General features: G+C 40.7%; 2 protein-coding genes across 2 annotated transcripts; one reads left to right on the forward strand and one right to left on the reverse strand.

The window, feature by feature from the left end:
- Positions 1–326: 326 nt before the first annotated feature.
- On the reverse strand, positions 327–4,862 carry LOC123763802 (shematrin-like protein 2). Its single transcript, XM_045751121.2, has 2 exons — positions 4,758–4,862; positions 327–3,132 (listed from the first exon to the last, which is right to left on the reverse strand). The coding sequence occupies exons 1-2, from the start codon at positions 4,770–4,772 to the stop codon at positions 2,065–2,067; spliced, it is 1,083 nt and encodes a 360-aa protein (XP_045607077.1). The 5' UTR covers positions 4,773–4,862; the 3' UTR covers positions 327–2,064.
- Positions 4,863–17,149: 12,287 nt separating this feature from the next.
- LOC123763515 (keratin-associated protein 19-2-like) lies at positions 17,150–19,422 on the forward strand. Its single transcript, XM_069304456.1, has 2 exons — positions 17,150–17,191; positions 18,961–19,422. Exons 1-2 carry the CDS (start codon positions 17,150–17,152, stop codon positions 19,420–19,422), a joined length of 504 nt encoding a protein of 167 aa, XP_069160557.1.
- The last annotated feature ends 234 nt before the right edge of the window (positions 19,423–19,656 follow it).

The following is a 19,656-nucleotide window of genomic DNA, read 5'->3' on the forward strand; positions in this document are numbered from 1 at the left end:
AAGCTTACCTCCTCCTGTAGCTGACCTCACTACTCCTGTAGCTAGCTTACCTCCTCCTGTAGCTGACCTCACTACTCCTGTAGCTAGCTTACATCCTCCTGTAGCTGACCTCACTACTCCTGTAGCTAGCTTACCTCCTCCTGTAGCTGACCTCACTACTCCTGTAGCTAGCTTACCTCCTCCTGTACCTGACCTCACTACTCCTGTGGCTAACTTACCGCTGCTGTAGTTGTGTGCAGATGGGAGAGGCAGACGGACCCGGGCCTCGCCGGATACTCCCCGTAGTAAAGGTATAAATAAGCAGTTTTTTAAATAATTAAATACAATTCAGGCTTTAATTAGTTTCTTTATTAAGTACCTTCCTTACACCCTGCCTGTAAACCCCTACACATTATGTCAACAATTAAATTTGTGGATCACTGCATCACATCGATAAGTTCGAGGATACATCTTGGGTATTTTCATTTATTATTCTTACAAGAAATTGCACCGAACAATATTACCGTTGCAAGGTGCCATATTATTACTATTATTAGACAGTGCCATAGTATTGTTTTACAGTGCATTAGTCTTGTTGCACAGTGACATATTATTATCACACGATGCCATAATCATGTTTGTCAGTGTAATATTTTTATTACATGGTTTCATGCTATTGTTACACAATATTATACGTCTTGTATCTCAGCGCCATATTATTTTTGCAAAGTGGCATATTACTGCTAGACGGTGTCACATTCTTGAAGCATAATGCCATATTGCTTCACATTTTTATAGTCTTGTTGCAATTCCTACCCATTGACAGTTTTGTTTCATAGTGACATAGTCTGGTCGCACAGTGCTATATTGATTCAGTTACAACACTATTTATATAAATATTCAAGAACCCGTAAAAGGTGACATTGGTCTCAGTAGCTCAGTAGCCCATGGCCCCAGCTGCTAGTGACCATGGGACCCACTGGGCTGGGGTGAAGGGTCCCGGTGTCTTGGGGTTAAAGGCTCCAAAGGGTTTGGATCAAGGGGTCCGTATGGCTTGGGGTCAAACTTCCCAGTGGCTTAGGGCCAAAAGTTTCCACTGGCATTGGGTTAAGGTCCCAGTGAGAGGCGGAGCAGGATTTTCTGACGATTCTCGCACAAGGCAAAAATACAGACATTGCTTTTCTTGTATTCTTGAACACCTTTTTTGTGTTGTCAGGCAGTGTTTGGAGGCGATGCATGTTATGGTGCTGGTGGGCCCAGCTGACCGTAGAGACAGGCATGGGAGAAATATATGTGGCGGAAGGTTCTGCGGGTAGCAGCAGTGGTCGTAGATCTATGGGCTGTTGTGGTCAGTCTTCCGCTAGCAGCAATGATGGTAATTCTGTGGATAATTGTATAAATCACACTGTTAGCATCAGTAGTGGTAGTTTTTTAGGTAGTAGTGGTAGGCTTGCGAGTAACAGAAGTGGTGGTAGTTGAATGGGTAGAAGGGAGAGTCTTGCTAGTGGCAGCAGTTCTGGAAGAGTTTCGGTTCGTATGGTATTAGTACTTCAGCAGCTTGTCCTCACAAACAAAGGCCAAACCCCCCTGTTTATGAATGAAAAAGGGTTTACACACGACTCACAAATGACGACGTTCGAACATTTCTGAAACAAGTGTTTCCCCTGACGACTTTTGTTCGAACCACATCGCTGTAAATGCTTCATCCACGTACTACAAATACAAATAATCGCCAATAGATCCTAAACACCTAACCTAACCAGTGCCTAAATATGCACAGTATGCTAATATTTAACAATATTAATTTATATTTGAGAAAATTCCTATTTTGGATGAACAGCATCGTAAAATTGATGAATGCGTCTTTGGAGTCAACCGTTGGATGGAATGGACTTGGTCTTAGGAATGGTTGGCTTCAGGTAGCAGCAGCAGACATAGTCCTTATGGTAGTTGCTCAAATAGTCCTCTGTTTCAAGTGGTGATATTCCTTATGGAAAAGTGATAAATTTTAATTCTAGTAATAGTGGTTTCAGTCCTTGAGTACTTGATTATTCCGGTCAGTTAAGCGTGTCTTGATACATCTATCTATCCATAGTACCCGTAGCTGAACGACGGGTAATTATAGGTGTAATCGAGCGGTTTGTAGGAGTTGTAGAGCGGATAGTCTAAACCATATCCTTGAAAGCCATACCCGGAGCCAATATTGCCGAAGCCATTGCCTGGATATCTGAAACCGTTGCCTGTATTAACAAAGCCATAACCTCCATCTCCGAAACCATATTCTGGTTTTCCGAAGCCATATCCTGCATTTCCGAAGTCATAACCTGAATTTCCAAACCCAAACCCTCTATTTCCAAGCCCATTTCCTGTATTTTGGAAGCCATACCCTAATTGAGGGTTAATAGAATATATATTTTTATAACCGTTGCCAGAACCATAACCATAAGAGGGTCTTCCGTACCCATTAAAGAGTTTGTTATTCCCGAGGCCACTACCTAAGTCACCGTAAACTCCGTAACTTGGGTAACTTACTCCATATGACCGATAGTAACCACCAGGCTGGCTCTTTGGCTCAGCATTGGCTTTGGAGTCTGCCTCTCTCTTATTGATCTTGCGACCTTTGGTGAGTGGAGATTGGTAGTAACCGATTACTGGGCCATAGCCGCTAGTACCTAATCCGAAGCCACCTCTTCCTAATCTGTTGCCACCAATTCCTGATCCGTAGCCACCTATTCCTGGCCCGTAGCCCCCAACTTCTGGCCCGTAGCCACCGAATCCTGATCCGTAACTACCGACTACTGGCCAGTAGCTACCAATTCCTGATCCGTAGCCGCCGACTCCTGATCCGTAGCCGCCGACTCCTGATCCGTAGCCGCCGACTCCTGATCCGTATCCGCCGACTCCTGATCCGTAGCCGCCGACTCCTGATCCGTAGCCGCCGACTCCTGATCCGTATCCGCCGAATCCTGAACCGTAGCCGCCGACTCCTGATCCATATCCGTCGAATCCTGATCCGTATCCACCGAATCCAGATCCGTAGCCGCCGACTCCTGATCCGAAGCCAGAGTTGGGTAAGAAGAAATTGGAGCCGGAGGAGGACTTGCTGATCTTTTTCTTGTCAGCAGCCACTAAGGCGACCAGTAGAAGGGTGACCTGCAAAGGCGAAACATCTTCAGTAAGAGTTAAAATACTGCGAGATTATAGCAAAATATCACCCCAAAGTGCACATAGTAGTGTGATAGGCAGACAGTGACGTGCCTCCATAAATTATGCATGCCAATGACTGCCATATACAACAAACTGAGAGTAAATCTCGCAAACTATATGCAAATGAACAGATAATTTGCAAATATTTGCACTTTAGAGCAATAAATGAATTGATATAATTTGTTTGCGAATTCTCTATTGTGTGATTTATATTCAGTTTATTATAAATTAAAAAAATACATTTTAAATGTTATTAAATCTTAAATCAACATCGTAGACAAAATTGTTGGAAAAGCTTATTAAAATGTTATCACTGACAGCAATTTTTCTTTCAGTGTCTGTATGAATATTATGGCCGAAGAGAGAAGCCTCACTGATCTAGGAATACTTAGTATGCCATTATTATATTAAATATAAGACTTGCAAGCATGGACACAGCTTTTGTATATGTGAATAAGTAACATATGTTTGTTACAGACTCCCTGTACACTGACATTTGGTGTGGCTCTCTGTACATTGACTTCTGGTACGGCTCCCTGTAAACTAACATCTGGTATACTGACGTCTAGTGTGGCGCCTTGTACACTGACGTTAGCTGTGGCACCCAGTATACTAACGAGTGGTGTGGCTTTCCGTACACTGACGTCTTGAGTGACTCCCTGTATACGGACGTCCTAGGTGGCTCCCTGTATACTGATGTCTTGTGTGGCTCTCTGTATACTGACGTCTGGTGTGACTCCCTATACAATAGCGGCTGTTATAGGTTTGAGACACACTAACGCTTGGACCTTGGTCATGATTAGGGGTGTTTTTGACAGCCTTTTTCAGTATACCACTTGGTTTTACTAACACAGTCTTCAACATTCTGCTTTATTCCACTGGTTTAGTGACAATTTTTAATATTTGTCAACATTTCCCAGGGGTTGCTGCCTCAATGGCCGACGTTCCATTGTTCTTCTTGGACGGGGGGGAAGGGTGAAAAGTTTAATTTTCAAAATTCTATATTACTCACTAGTTTCGTTTCTCATTGACTACGTGTTTCTTGAGTTTTTGAATCTATTATAATTTTTCCTTCATATTCTCCCTTCTTTCTTAAGGCAAGTGTGTACCCACTGGTTTACTTCAAATTAAAATTTCGATGAAGAATTGTTTATTTTTTTTGTATCGATGAGCAAACAGTTTGGATGAAATTCATGTGTGAAGTTAAAAAGAAACTTTTATTAAATTAATAAATTTGGTTTTGTAACGAGATCCATTTCTGTTCCTGTTTTATGCCGTTATAATCATGTTAAATCCTAAACTGCGAGGCTGTTTAGACTCGCGAGAAATTCATTATAAACAAATGCACACTTCCAAGTTCACTTCGCTGCATTTTTTATTTTCATATATGATTTTTCTTGTAAGATTAACACAATATTTCAATACAAACACAATATTATCATAAAACACCGTGTGTTCAAAAACAGATTTACACAAACACGAGAGACTAATTTTAGCGTCAAATACGAGCCAGGAAGGTGAGGAATTCCTCACCACCAGAGGCAGAAGCCTCAAGCAGTGATGCTACTCACCAGACAGGTCTTCATTGCGGTGATCTTCTTCTGACAGTAACCACAACGATGCTACTGGGACGGACTATATACCCTAGGATGCCACGGTGAGCTGTTCAGACGACCCTGGGAGAGTTCACTCGCATGCTCAGTCCTGTCATGCTCAATCTTACACCCCAAGGAAACCCAAAAGACGATTCCTTCATTTCCGGTAATTTGTTGGTGGTTCGCAAGCGGAAGTCTTCCCATCATGCACGACTACTCTCAGTTGGCTCTGCTCCCTAGTCCTGCAGTCATTCCCTGTTAACTAGCCAAGACATCTTTCGCTGCTCCCTAGCCTTATCACCCTCCCATGCTTCCTAGCCTTGATAATTATCAAATAGAATATTTACATACATTCTCAACCCACAATTCGGGATCCCGGGTTAAATCCCCTGGTGGAATAGATATATCAATATACCTTTCATATCAACTGATGCCTCTGGTTACTTAGCAGTATAGGTACCCAGGAGTTAGGCTACTGTTTTTATTTTATAGATTTTTACAATCTCTGTTGTTTCTATTTTATTTTGGAATGAGTGATTGTAGATTAATATGTTTGTCAATGCCCACTTTGGTTTGACTAATATTAGTAGTTTTCTTATTGGATAGTTAAGTGTTAACTCGTTATCTTTTACCAATGGAGGAATTTAAATTATTGAATTTAGGCTTCAGCAATTTGTCTTTGCTTGATTAAATTTGTATTATTTTAATGTATTGTTCAGTAATTCTTTTTTAATTTGCGTTTTGTTGTGTTTCAAACCTGATGACGAACACAGAGTTATTCGAAATGTATAAATTTACAATAGAAGTACTATTCAAGAGGATATTTGACACAATTTGTCATTCGTTTTATTATGAAATTAGAGTATTATTATTATAATTCTTCGGCAGCTGGATTAAGGAGTATTTGGCCATTGTTTACGAAGACTGTCTCTTTACGGCAACTCGTTAAAGTTTCAGCTTCCCCCCCCCCCATGATAATGTCATAAATTTTAAATAACGTGTATTTAAAATAGATTTGTTCCCCATTTATATACTCACATTATTATACAATAAAGATATTTTTGTTGTTAGGCATAGGTTAGGTTCAGTGTTTAGGTTCTGTTGGAGATTATTTGTGTTTTAGTACGTGGATGAAGCATTTACAGACGCGATTCGAGCAGAGGACGTCAGCGAAGGACTGCTCAAGGAAATTACATACTTCATCAGTTGTGAGTCACGTAAACTGTTTTTGTTTATAAACAAGGGGTTTGGCGGGTGGATTAACGAGCATTTGGCCTTTGTTGATGAGGTTGGCCTGACAACTTACAGCAGATGAAGTTCCAACATTTCTCAGTGCTTCGCTGACGACCTCTGTTGAAATCGAAGCTCTGTAAATGCTTCACACACGTACTACGAATACAGATCTAAAAAGCAGAACCAAAAACTAACCTAAGCTACCCCTAAAAATGCACCATTTGCTGATATAATACAAGTTATTTTTAGAAAATTCCTATTTTGAATGAATAATGTGGTAAAATTGATGAATACGTCATTGAGATCGGCTGCTGGATGGAATGAACATATCCTGAGGACGGGTTGTTAAAGTAATCAGTCGTGATTTATGTGTTAGGTGTTTTCATTCATAAACAGCGGAGATGGTGCCTTGATTAATTAGCATTTGGACATTGTTTATGAGGATATATTGGAAATAATTATCAACATATCCAAAACACCTAACATAACCTATCATAAGTTTAACTATAAAGAAAATTGTAATATAGATTAATATTTATTTACTTTCCAGAAAATATAGTGTTTGGTTGCAATGAACCTTTAAACTGACGAATGCCCCTTCGGGGTCGACTGCCGCTTGGACAAATATAGCCAGAAATTTGGGTGGGATTGATATATGTACAAAACACGGCTTATTATTAATTAGAAATATTCATATTTTGAACAATGCTTGTAACCCTAACGGCCCTTTGTTTGGGTGACAGGGTCGTCAATAAGCAAGATGAGTGAGTTGGACAACCCTACCCTACCCCTTCTCGCTCAGTCATGGTACATATTATCTTCGGTAGAAATCCCAGCCATCATCAAAACAGAGGGTCATCGGGTTCTTAATGTGTTACGTGCAAGTATATTGAAACCACTTTAAATCCACGTAACCAAAACACCTAATTTAACCTTATGTAACACTGAATATACTCACAATATATAATAATATTAATAAGGTGTTGAAAAAAACATTTGTTGTTATATCTCGTGAAAAAATTAATGGTGTCAGTGGGTTGTCAGCTGTATCAACCAGATACTGACTTGTTAAAGTTAGAGTTTGACATGTAACCTGGGCTGGAGGATGGACTGGAAAACCCCATGGTCACCTTAATACCGTAAACCATGTTCTTCTTCATTCACACCAACCTTGCCTTCTCCAAGCTTACTGGGAAGGAATACAGCTTGAAATTATTAATTACAAGGAAACGGTAATAAAAAAAACACTATTATTAGACCGATCACAGTATCACATACTTTAATTTGTTCAATAAACCCTTGAACTATATGTTTAACACACCTCTAACCCTGTCCATGGAGGATTGAAGAAAATGTATATATGGGGTTAGCATTGTAAATGTGTGGCCACGTCTGTGGTAGAAAATAATAATAAAAAAAATACTTTAATAGAGCTTCTGAAGGCCGCTGGGCCCAGTGGAGGGTCAGGGAGTACTGGTGACTGCCTGAGTGTTTCATGTGAGTACACTACAGCAGCCGGGTGTGTGTATCACTGGAGCGAGTGACTACTGGCAGTGGTAAGTATTGGTAATAACTGGTTTGCTCAGAGACGAAGTCAGTCGTCCGGAATATCCAAAAACGGAATTGTCGCCATGCTCATTTATTTTGCATTTCTGGTTTTATCAAGATTTTACATCAATTTGTAAAGGTTTAATATATAAATGGGCATCGAACTGCGTGTTGAGTAGATTTAATATATATTTTATGCGACATTGTTAAAATATATTTTACGCCAATGAAAATGCTACACTTGAGAAATTTAAATTTCTGATCACCTTAAATAATTGCAATATCAGAAGTCATCATGTTGCAAACTTATAGACCTTTAAAGTAATATAATACTTCTGTTTTTGCTTGCTTCTTTTAGTAGACAGACATTAATACGATACAGAGTATCTTCTTTGTGGCATTAAATTAATTGAGACATAATTGTATGCATACTATATACTAAAAGTGTATACTATAATTGATAGTATGTACTTAACTTTCTACAATAATAACTGTGACTTTATTCTTTAGGTAAAGTATAATATACAGTGTCTTCATGTACATAGAAATATCATATTTAATCAATTTAGATTTAAATTGCTCATTAACATTGTAAAGATTCATTATTAAATACATACATGAGCTAGATTCATTAGTGATTCTTCAAGAAAATTACAGTCCGGGAACAAATGATCCTGCACCGGTTTGAGGCTTCCGACAACTTCACTCTTCCATACAAGTTTTCTTCTCTTTATTTTTCCTCATTCGTTGACGAACCTAATTTCCAGCAACATAAATAAAGTTGCATACAGAAATTAATATAGTTCTTCTACCTCATTTTATGTTCCGCAAGTAAATATCAAACAGAAATGCTGGAGAAAATACTGCAATGATTAATTTACTGCAAAAACGGGTATATTGACAAAATATGAAAATTATCTTAAAAATTCAGGCGTGATTTGGCCATAAAATTTAAACTGCCTCATAACTGGGCAAACATGCCTTGAAGGAGGGATCAACAAGAATTTAGTGTTTTACCATAATATTGGCATCACGTGCTATGGTATAAGTTTCCTCTTAGAGCCAAGTGCCCCTTGGCTGTATTCAAATTTTTTTTAAATTTAGTAATCCATTCTCAACACCCTTGCCAAATAAACATCAGCAGCATAGGGGATTTTTTTTATTAATTTATAAACAATGTATATGAAAGGAAAGAGGCAAGTGCTAATAAGCTACACATCAGTATCATTCACGTGCATTTCTTGTAAAATACGATAGAGAATAATCAAGAAGGACATATTAGACCATATTCATAGTGTAAACATCATCTTTAAACACTGGCTGCATAAATTTGTACACGAAAGGTTCCCCCCTGGTGTGATAAAGCAAGGAAAGAGCAGGATGGGCAGGTTGAGTACTTCTGTACTATCACGTGAGATGTTTCAATATGCAAGGCCTACTCCCTCAAAAGTTACATTTAGGTGCAGATACAGACGATGAATTACAATAACGTAGCAGAAGATATGATGACCAAATCACACATCAGAACGCACAGGAGTAGCAGTGTAAACCACATTACTACGATGAGTGGTAGTTTGGTCTCTCTCTTGCTACTTCTCCTGACCTTTGCTGTGACATTAATCTCGTTGGTTTCTTTGATAAGTTTAACAATTCTTACTTTAGTACTCCTTCAGACCTATCTTCTTTCAGGGGGGGGGGGGCATTATCCCCGCTCTTGACACTTTGTTTTCTAAAACTCACCTCCTTCCTCGTCGCTTCCAGCTTGCCTTTGCTACCTAAAAGCTAACAAGCCTATTGTTATCCTTCCATCCAACAAAGGCAATTCGATGGTTGTCCTTGACCGTGTGGACTACCGCCAGAAAGCTGATGTTCCGCTCTCTGACTTCCGTAAATATGCTTCTCTAATTTCTAACCCTTTTAGTCGCCTTAAAACTTCTTTCAACCGCACCTCGCCTCACTCCACTGCTCTACACTATACCACACTAAACATCACCCTAACACAACCCACCACGCTACTCCACACTACAGCTCATTACACCAAACCCCACCACACCTCACCTCACCATACCTCATCACACAGCACCACACTACACCCCAACACACCATTCTGCACCACACCCACTCAACCCCACCACACTACACCCCAACACACCATTCTGCACCACACCCACTCAACCCCACCACACTGCACCACACCTCACCACACAGCACCACACTACACCCCAACCCACACCCACTCCACCCCACCACACACCACTGCGCCCTACCACACTCAACAAAACATCATAATTGTCTCACCGCCTAAATGCTTCCTGCTTTTTACGCGAGCCAAACGAACAGACCCACCTGGAAGTTCTCAAACTTCAAACATTTTAACAAAGTGTTTCGATTTAAAATAGTTGTGAGGTGGGGGTCTCGGCGGAGATCAAGGTGAGCGAGAGAGAAAGCATGAGAGAATACGAGCGTCTGGTCCAAGGTCTCGTGAGTGACTATGACAATAATTTTCGTGTCAAACCGTACGGTTGAGGCAGCTGGGTGGTGTCAATACCACGAATGAAACCTTGACCAATTATCATATTTTAGAGAAACTGAACGGCGAGGCATTTATCTACCCCCAACCACTCAAAACTGGCTGGGGGAGATGGGGAGCCTCACACTGGCTCCCCATCGCAACTTATGTAATATCGTAATGTATCTTTAAAATAGCAGTTGTTATGGTGTAGATGTGTAGCATTCAAAGCTTTACTCATTGGACTTGGAGAAGAACGCAGCATTATAGAGCCTGATACAAAGAGTTGTTTAGCATAATATGATGCAGTTATTCTGTGTAACTAAAGAAACGGCAATACTGGCTTAGCGCTTTCTTTTGATGATGTATTAAAACAAGAGTCAACACAATCCTCGTCCGTTGGGTCTAAACAGCTCCTAAAGTTTTCCGAACAGACGAAATAAAAAAAATGAAGCGGGTGCTCAAGGAGGGGCTCAAGGTGCTTCAAATGAAGCACTCAAGGACTGAAGCTACTATTACTAGACTGAAAATTTATCATTTTTTTCATAAGGAATATCGCCCCTTAAAACAGAGGACTATTTGAGCTACTACTCTAAGGACTGTCTGCTGCTACTACCTGAAGCACTAATACCATACAAACCGAAACACTGCTGCCACCAGCATGACTCTCCCCACTACCCAATCAGCTACCACCACTTCTGCTACTCGCAAGCCTACCACTACTACCTAAATAACTACCACCATTGATGCTAACAGTGTGATTTATACAATTATCCACAGAATTACCATCATTGCTGCTAGCGGAAGGCTTACCACGACAGCCCATAGATCTACGACCACTGCTGCTACCCGCAGAACCTTCCGCCACATATATTTCTCCCATGCCTGTCTCTACGGTCAGCTGGGCCCACCAGCACCATAACATGCATCGCCTCCAAACACTGCCTGACAACACAAAAAAATGTGTTTAAGAATACAAGAAAAGCTAAGTCTATTTTTGTCTTGTGCGAGAATCGTCAGAAATTCCTGCCCCGCCTCTCACTGGGACCTTAACCCAATGCCAGTGGAAACTTTTGGTCCTAAGCCACTTGGACCCTTGACCCCTCACTACTGGAACCTTTGACCCAAAGCCATTGGGACCTTTGGCATCGCGCCACTGGAACTCTGGATCCCAAGCCACTGACACCATTGACCCACCTCAAGGTATTGTAACCCTTGACCCCAAACCACAGGGAATCTAGACTCCAAGCGACTGGAACCTTTGACCCACAAGGTAATGAAACCCTTGACCCGAAGCCAATGGGAGCTTTGATCCCAAGCCACTGGAATCATTCCTCCGAAAACCACAGATCCCCTTGCCCCCTAAAACCACAAGGAGTCCTGACTCCATGCCAATAGGATCCTAGACCCCAAGCACTAGGACACGTCGCCTCCTACTGGTTCTTGGACATTTGATGAAGTGTGTTGGAACTGAATCAATATGGAACTGTGCAACAACATTATATCACTGTGCAACAACAATATGGTACTGTGCAACTATAAAAACTATAATTTTTCACTGTGCAGGAAGAATATAGCACTGTGTAATATATCACTTTACAACACAAATACAGTTCTGTGCAACACTAATTTATCACTATGCAACAAGAATAAGGCACCGTGAAAGAAAAGTATGTTACAGTGAGGTGTGTGTGTATTCACCTAGTCGTGCTTGCGGGGACTGAGCTCTGCTCTTTCAGTCCGCCTCTCAACTGTCAATCACTCAGCTGATTTTGTATGTGTGTGCGCGCGCGTGTGTGTGTGTGTGTATGTGTGTGTGTGCGCGCGAGCATTATGTTGCACAATTTTAGTTGCATAGCCTAAAGAATTTGCGTGATGAGAAAGCTCAGTGTTGCTTACAGCACCTCTGACACCACATGTGATGATAACCTTGAGACCCTTGGTGAGGTGACTCCCCTTTGAGTGAAGGCGAGAGGTTGAAGGCTGGAACTCCAGTCATCGTTATCATATTTCTCTAATACGATGGCAAAATTCCGGTATATCCCTGACCCGGAAGCATTATGATATTCTAATGATGTGCACTTACACCTGAGACGTGAACACACACAGTTAAACATTAACTTAGAGCGTAATAGAAGCAGTAATGCTGTGGCTCACGGAAATCGGATGAAGGTGATTGGTGAAATTGATCAGTTGCGGGTGATGGTGGCACATAGTGGTAGAGCTGATTACCATAGTGCAGGTGGTGATGCAGGCTGGGAGGGGTATGGGTGGAAATAGAGATAGTTGGCGAGGCAGGTGGTGGTGGTGGTGCAAGTGGAGGTGATAGTTCAGGCAGTAGTGTGGTGCAGTTGATGACAATAGTTTGGCCTGGTGTTGCGCTTAACGTCGATAAACTTTGGGATGGTTAAGGCCACTTTAACAGCTTACTGACTAACCTAGAATTCTATCAACTCTCAATGCATGTACACTGTGAAGTGGATTTGGTTTTGGGCTTAAAGTACAATGGCTTTTTGAGGGTTATTAAAACCCTCACACCATATACTTATAGTCTGAACAGAGAATTACAGTAACTCTCAGAGAATGCAAACCAACAGAATTCCCTGAATTTCTCTTAATGTTGTTCTTAAGGCCTATCAACCGCAGAAGTGTTGTTATGGCCACCGAAGAGATTGACTGCTCAACCATAAAGAATTCTTGGGTCCTAGACACTTCTCATTCATATATATCTTGTGAATTTCCATGTGACAAAGCAAGAGATCACGCTACAGATAATCATTGAAACTAAAATTTATTAGGAGTAATCAAAATTATTCCTTTAGTTAGCATAATAAGAGTTCCCCATTTATACGCCTATTGCATAAAATAATACAATTTTCAGCATACCATTTCTAATAATTTCACGGAACTCGCACTTCAGGACGCCAGGAACATTGTGCACACTGCATTAATGTATCAATCATCATCAACGAGGAGTTGCGCTTATATCTTGTCAGTAACAAATCAATGGAACAAGCCGGACGCAGGTGACTGAGGAGTCAGAGGTATTGTGTCACAAGCGATAACTGTGATAGATTGGTGTTGCATGGGCCGTCAACTCTGCAGGCGACGGCCTAACCACACCAACGTAATTACCAGCCTGGGGCATGCAAGATGTATATAGTGAGAGGTGTACCATACTTTTAGGTGCATGAACACTGAGTTTACTTTAGTCCTGAATTTGGATCAGCACTAAAAATGTATTCTTGCTGCTTGATGAAACAGCAAGGTGTAACCAAGCAAGCTCAACACCACTACCACCAACAGTGGGAACTGATCTCGCGACTCCGTGTATCATGTGCACTCAGGCTGATCTGGAAACTTAAAAGCTAATGGATTACATTTAGAAAAGCAAAATTCGTTCGGTTTTGGCTAATAATAATAATGATCCTGTAAGAGGATCAACACAGAAGCAAAACGAAACAAGACAATGGGGGATCTCTGTAGATATCTTTACTTGTTGTACTTAAAGACTGAATACAGGTAAATCTAAAGCCACTCTACGTACTTCTGTGTGTGTATATATATATATATATATATATATATATATATATATATATATATATATATATATATATATATATATATATATATATATATATATATATGTCGTACCTAGTAGCCAGAACGCACTTCTCAGCCTACTATGCAAGGCCCGATTTGCCTAATAAGCCAAGTTTTCATGAATTAATTGTTTTTCGACTACCTAACCTACCTAACCTAACCTAACTTTTTCGGCTACATAACCTAACCTAACCTATAAAGATAGGTTAGGTTAGGTTAGGTAGGGGTGGTTAGATTTGGTCATATATCTACGTTAATTTTAACTCCAATAAAACAAAATTGACCTCATACATAATGAAATGGGTAGCTTTATCATTTCATAAGAAAAAAATTAGAGAAAATATATTATTTCAGGAAAACTTGGCTTATTAGGCAAATTGGGCCTTGCATTGTAGGCCGAGAAGTGCGTTCTGGCTACTAGGTACGACATATATATATATATATATATATATATATATATATATATATATATATATATATATATATATATATATATATATATATATATATATATATATATATAAGGAAATACTCGAACCCTGTACGGGAGGTCAACACGTGTAATCCACTAAGAGAAGTAGTTGTGGACGCCACCTCCACCCTGTATGCTGTACTTCCTAAATGTGAAAAGGCGCTCAGTATCACTTCAACACATTAGGAATGTCAGGAACTACGATTAAACACGAAGCATTTCACTGCGATTGAGCTGTACAATTTGCTCAGGTATCCACCGTACGGTTATTCTACAGAAGCGACTGACCGCCAGTCAAAAAGCGCAATAACTAATCCATCTCCTACATCCCAAGGCCACAAGGTGGGTGTTGCCCCCTACGCTACTCTGTTATTACTGCCAGCGGCGCTGCTCTTGTGTGAAGTGCTTGAGTGACTGTCACGGATGATAACGAAATGATACTTATGACAAGCGTGCATGTAATTATATTATATATATATATATATATATATATATATATATATATATATATATATATATATATATATATATATATATATATATATATATATATAACTGAAAACTCACACCCCAGAAGTGACTCGAACCCATACTCCCAGAAGCCACACAACTGGTATGTACAAGACGCCTTAATCCACTTGACCATCACGACCGGACATAATGAGGTGATAGCCGAGGCTATATGAACCACCCCACCGCCGGCACTCGGATAGTTATCTTGGGCATAGCATTTTACCAAATCACCTCATTCTTTGGGGCACACGTGAGGAACACAAATGCGAACAAGCCTGAATGGTCCCCAGGACATATGCAACTGAAAACTCACACCCCAGAAGTGACTCGAACCCATACTCCCAGAAGCCACGCAACTGGTATGTACAAGACGCCTTAATCCACTTGACCATCACGACCGGACATAATGAGGTGATAGCCGAGGCTATATGAACCACCCCACCGCCGGCACTCGGATAGTTATCTTGGGCATAGCATTTTACCAAATCACCTCATTCTTTGGGGCACACGTGAGGAACACAAATGCGAACAAGCCTGAATGGTCCCCAGGACATATGCAACTGAAAACTCACACCCCAGAAGTGACTCGAACCCATACTCCCAGAAGCCACGCAACTGGTATGTACAAGACGCCTTAATCCACTTGACCATCACGACCGGACATAATGAGGTGATAGCCGAGAAAGAGGTGAGGTGAACCAAAGAATGAGGTGATTTGGTAAAATGCTATGCCCAAGATAACTATCCGAGTGCCGGCGGTGGGGTGGTTCATATAGCCTCGGCTATCACCTCATTATGTCCGGTCGTGATGGTCAAGTGGATTAAGGCGTCTTGTACATACCAGTTGCGTGGCTTCTGGGAGTATGGGTTCGAGTCACTACTGGGGTGTGAGTTTTCAGTTGCATATGTCCTGGGGACCATTCAGGCTTGTTCGCATTTGTGTTCCTCACGTGTGCCCCAAAGAATGAGGTGATTTGGTAAAATGCTATGCCCAAGATAACTATCCGAGTGCCGGCGGTGGGGTGGTTCATATAGCCTCGGCTATCACCTCATTATGTCCGGTCGTGATGGTCAAGTGGATTAAGGCGTCTTGTACATACCAGTTGCGTGGCTTCTGGGAGTATGGGTTCGAGTCACTTCTGGGGTGTGAGTTTTCAGTTGCATATGTCCTGGGGACCATTCAGGCTTGTTCGCATATATATATATATATATATATATATATATATATATATATATATATATATATATATATATATATATATATATATATTCACCCCAGAAATATTCGAGCCCAGACAGCCAGGAGCTTCATGAACCTTAGCGTGTCCAGTACTTTCACCAAATACTGGTCATGCTGAGGTGTATGGAGCCCCTGGCTGTCTGGGGTGAGGAGTTTTCTGTTGCATATTGACTTGGGAACCATTCAAGCTTCTTCGCATATATATATATATATATATATATATATATATATATATATATATATATATATATATATATATATATATAATATATATATATATATATATATATATATATATATATGTTTCATTGAATATGACCGCATATTCTGTATTTATTATTTTCTGGAAAAAATAATAAATACAGAATATGCGGTCATATTCAATGAAACATGTTTGAAAGAAAACCTGCTGCCAGTATACACCAATATAAACCCACATGACCCAGCAGTCCGCAATACAGAGTTTACCTATAGGTATAGGCAAGAGCTCATTCGGCATCAACTAAACAAGAAGAAGGAAGCCCTCCAAACCTTTATAGAGCAGGCGGAGCATCTGTTAAACAAATGGACCCAGTACGACATCCCTATCCAACTCAAGCAAACCATCAACAGTGAACTATTTAACCTGAAACAACAACATAAAACTCTTGTAGAAACAAAGACACTCCGTAAGTTAACATCCCTAAACGGTGGACAGCTAAAAATCCCTCGTCCTAAAGATGGCTACAAAAAAAAAAAAAAAAAAAAAAAAAAAAACAGAAAATAATAAATACAGAATATGCGGTCATATTCAATGAAACATGTTTGAAAGAAAACCTGCTGCCAGTATACACCAATATATATATATATATATATATATATATATATATATATATATATATATATATATATATATATATATATATATGTATATGTATGTATGTGAGATAGATATCCTTCATTTCATCTGAAGAGTCGGGGTACATAACTTCTGCCAAACCACTACTGTACCTCAGTGCTCCATGAAATAAAAAAAAACAGTAGATTAGTTAAAAAAAACAGTTAACTCAATACACAAATATTTTTCAACCGTTAACTTCAAAGTCATCATTAAGAAGGGGTTCTTGGTGGGAGGAGCAGAGTTGGAAAGGGTTTGGATATAGGTGTACTAGAGTTTACGAAGTATGGTTCAATTTGAAGAAGATCGAAAATGTACGTACCTTGGAAGATGGTGAAAAAGGTAGATTATTGGTAGATTTTGAAGATGGGGGATGAGGGTCTACTTCATGAAGTTTGGAATGTTGGAGGCACAAGTCGGTGCCCGGTTGTCTGTATTTCTGTCTCCCTCTCCATCACTTTCCCTCTCTCTCACCCTCACTTCTCATCTCTCCATTCATTCCCCCTCTTCAACACTCTCATAACGTACAATTCCAGCAAGTAACATGTAGCCACAACGTTATTGTTATTATTGTATTCTATGCTGGAACATTTGTAACATGTTAGCAAAACGTTGTAGTTACGCTGTGTCATGGTTTATCATCGACTGAAAAACTGTCGAAAACTAGTTAGAAAGCAAAATCACGTCTTCAGACATCATTGAAGTCTTTGGGAGTCCCAACTCTTAAAGGAGAGCATTGGGGAAGATTCATTCCCATTGAAAAGTGTGGAAGAGGAAAAAGTGAAAAAATACCCATCTTGAAAAATTGGTTGAGGCTAATCCCAAGCTCTTAGCCTCCAACTCTTGACAGACAAACAAACAGACATTGTCTTTGATAGACATAGAAAGTGAATGGATGAAGAAGCAGATGTATGCAGCGATGAAGGTTGTGTGCAACCAGTGTAGTCACCACTACACTGGTTGCATCTGGTGGATGCTGGCTAGGTGGGAGGTTGGTACAAGAATGTGTGGGTCTGAGACTTACAGCTAACCTCCAGGATTGTCGTGAAGATTAAGTTTGAAGGTTCTGTTTACTTTTCTACTCTCCCTCTGCTAGTAGAGGCGAATGTGCTTGTTCAAAGCTTAATGCAGGAACGGGAGATATAGACGGATGAAAAAAACTGCCGACGGGAATAGGTATGGCGCATAGAGGAGTGCAAATGCTAAATTAAAGACGCTGGACAGAGAATGTTAAAAGGAAAATGGAATTGGAAGAAAATTAGATTTCAGAGTGTGGAGTGACTCTGGCGAGGGGACACCGATAATGACGAACCTTCGGCATCACCTCAACCGTTGACTGAGTGCCGCTGACCGAGTTAGTGAGGGTGACAGGGCAGTGCCTCCTGAGTCACGTGGACCAGGGCCATACAGCAGTTGCAGCGAGGCCTGCAGATACAGTATAAAGACCAGAGTCTGGCCGGCCACCTCATCACCTCCCGCCAGCCCACCAGCAGAGCAACACCTACCGCCGCTATGAGGGTTCTGGTCAGTCTGGCATATCACCTGTGTTTAATATACAAGCGTCTAGGAAGCCTTTTACGTTACTACTAAATACTGTTTGACAATGGAGCTAAGTTTCAAAATCCATATCATATCCCTTATGAAAATAATCATATTAATGTTTAAATATATGTAACTTCCATAGAATTATAGCTGTGACCACTAAAGCGATCAGCAAGTAACATACATGTTGGCTCAAATATTGAACGAATAAAATGATTTCTGGTTTTTATGGACTCCTCGTGCAGCCTCGACCCAGTGCCAGGTGGAGGGGAGGACGCATATTTGCGCAGTGGATTCATTAAGTGAATATTACTACTGCAAAATAAAAATAATTATAATATTAATAATGCGGAATTTAGATCCGTTACCACGCAGTAGTGTCAGAAGTTACTGGGTGGGTGAGTCAAGTTACTGGTGAGTGCAACACTATGTATGTGGTCCAACAACCAAGTAGTCAAGACCTCACTGGAAAGATAGACCTCTCTCTTTATCTTTCACATTAGCACTTTATATGCTAATCTTTCACTGTCCCCCATAGTCTGCCCAGAGAGTACCTGAGCAACAAAATAGCTGGATAGAGGAAGATTTGACAGCTTGAGATAATGTTAATGAATAATTTATATATAATATTGTTGCTCTCAGGTCTTCACTGTACTGTTGGCGGCCTTCACAGCAGCAGAGCAGCAGAAGCGCGAAGCTGAACCCTCCTATGGCAGCCATAGTCACAGCCACGAACACATCCACAGCCACAGCTACGGATACGGACATCCCTCCCACGGATATGGGGGCTATGGCGGCGGCACTGGATTTGGTGGGATTGGTGGGTTCTCGGGGCTAGGTCACGGTTTGGGTGCTGGATATGGCTACTCCGGACATGGCTATGGCTACCCCAGCCATGGCTACGGTCACTACATAGGCAAACGAGAGGCCAGACCCGAACCCGGTTATCGTCATTACGGGCTGGGCGTCGCCTACCACCCATACGGCGGGGCATCGTACGTGGCTCCAAGGCTCCATGGTAACATTGGCTACGGTGGCTACGGCTTCGGAGGCTATGGACGTGGTTTCGGTTTCAGTGGATATGGCCGCGGCTATGGTTACTAGGTCGCCCATAAAGTGTCAACTGTGCAGTGCAAAAAATATAATAATATACTTATGTATATATCTTATATAATGGCCAAAATCGCACTACTTAAAACCACACTACACTACGTATGCATGCCCGATTTGGCTAACAGGCAGATTGGTGTTCGTTATTTTTAAATATAACTTTATAAATTGGTTTATTCCAATTAATATTATTTATTATATTAACTTGAATTACTGATCAAATTTGTG

The sequence above is a fragment of the Procambarus clarkii genome, chromosome 52, assembly GCF_040958095.1.
Source record: "Procambarus clarkii isolate CNS0578487 chromosome 52, FALCON_Pclarkii_2.0, whole genome shotgun sequence".
Taxonomy (NCBI): Eukaryota; Metazoa; Arthropoda; class Malacostraca; order Decapoda; family Cambaridae; genus Procambarus; species Procambarus clarkii.

What these genes read in the sequence shown, in the direction of transcription:
- LOC123763515 (XM_069304456.1), top strand. Translation starts at nt 17,150, where the DNA reads ATGAGGGTCTACTTCATGAAGTTTGGAATGTTGGAGGCACAA. An exon ending in TTGGAATGTTGGAGGCACAA is followed by an intron (nt 17,192 to 18,960) that starts GTCGGTGCCCGG and finishes TGTTGCTCTCAG; the next exon opens with GTCTTCACTGTACTGTTGGC.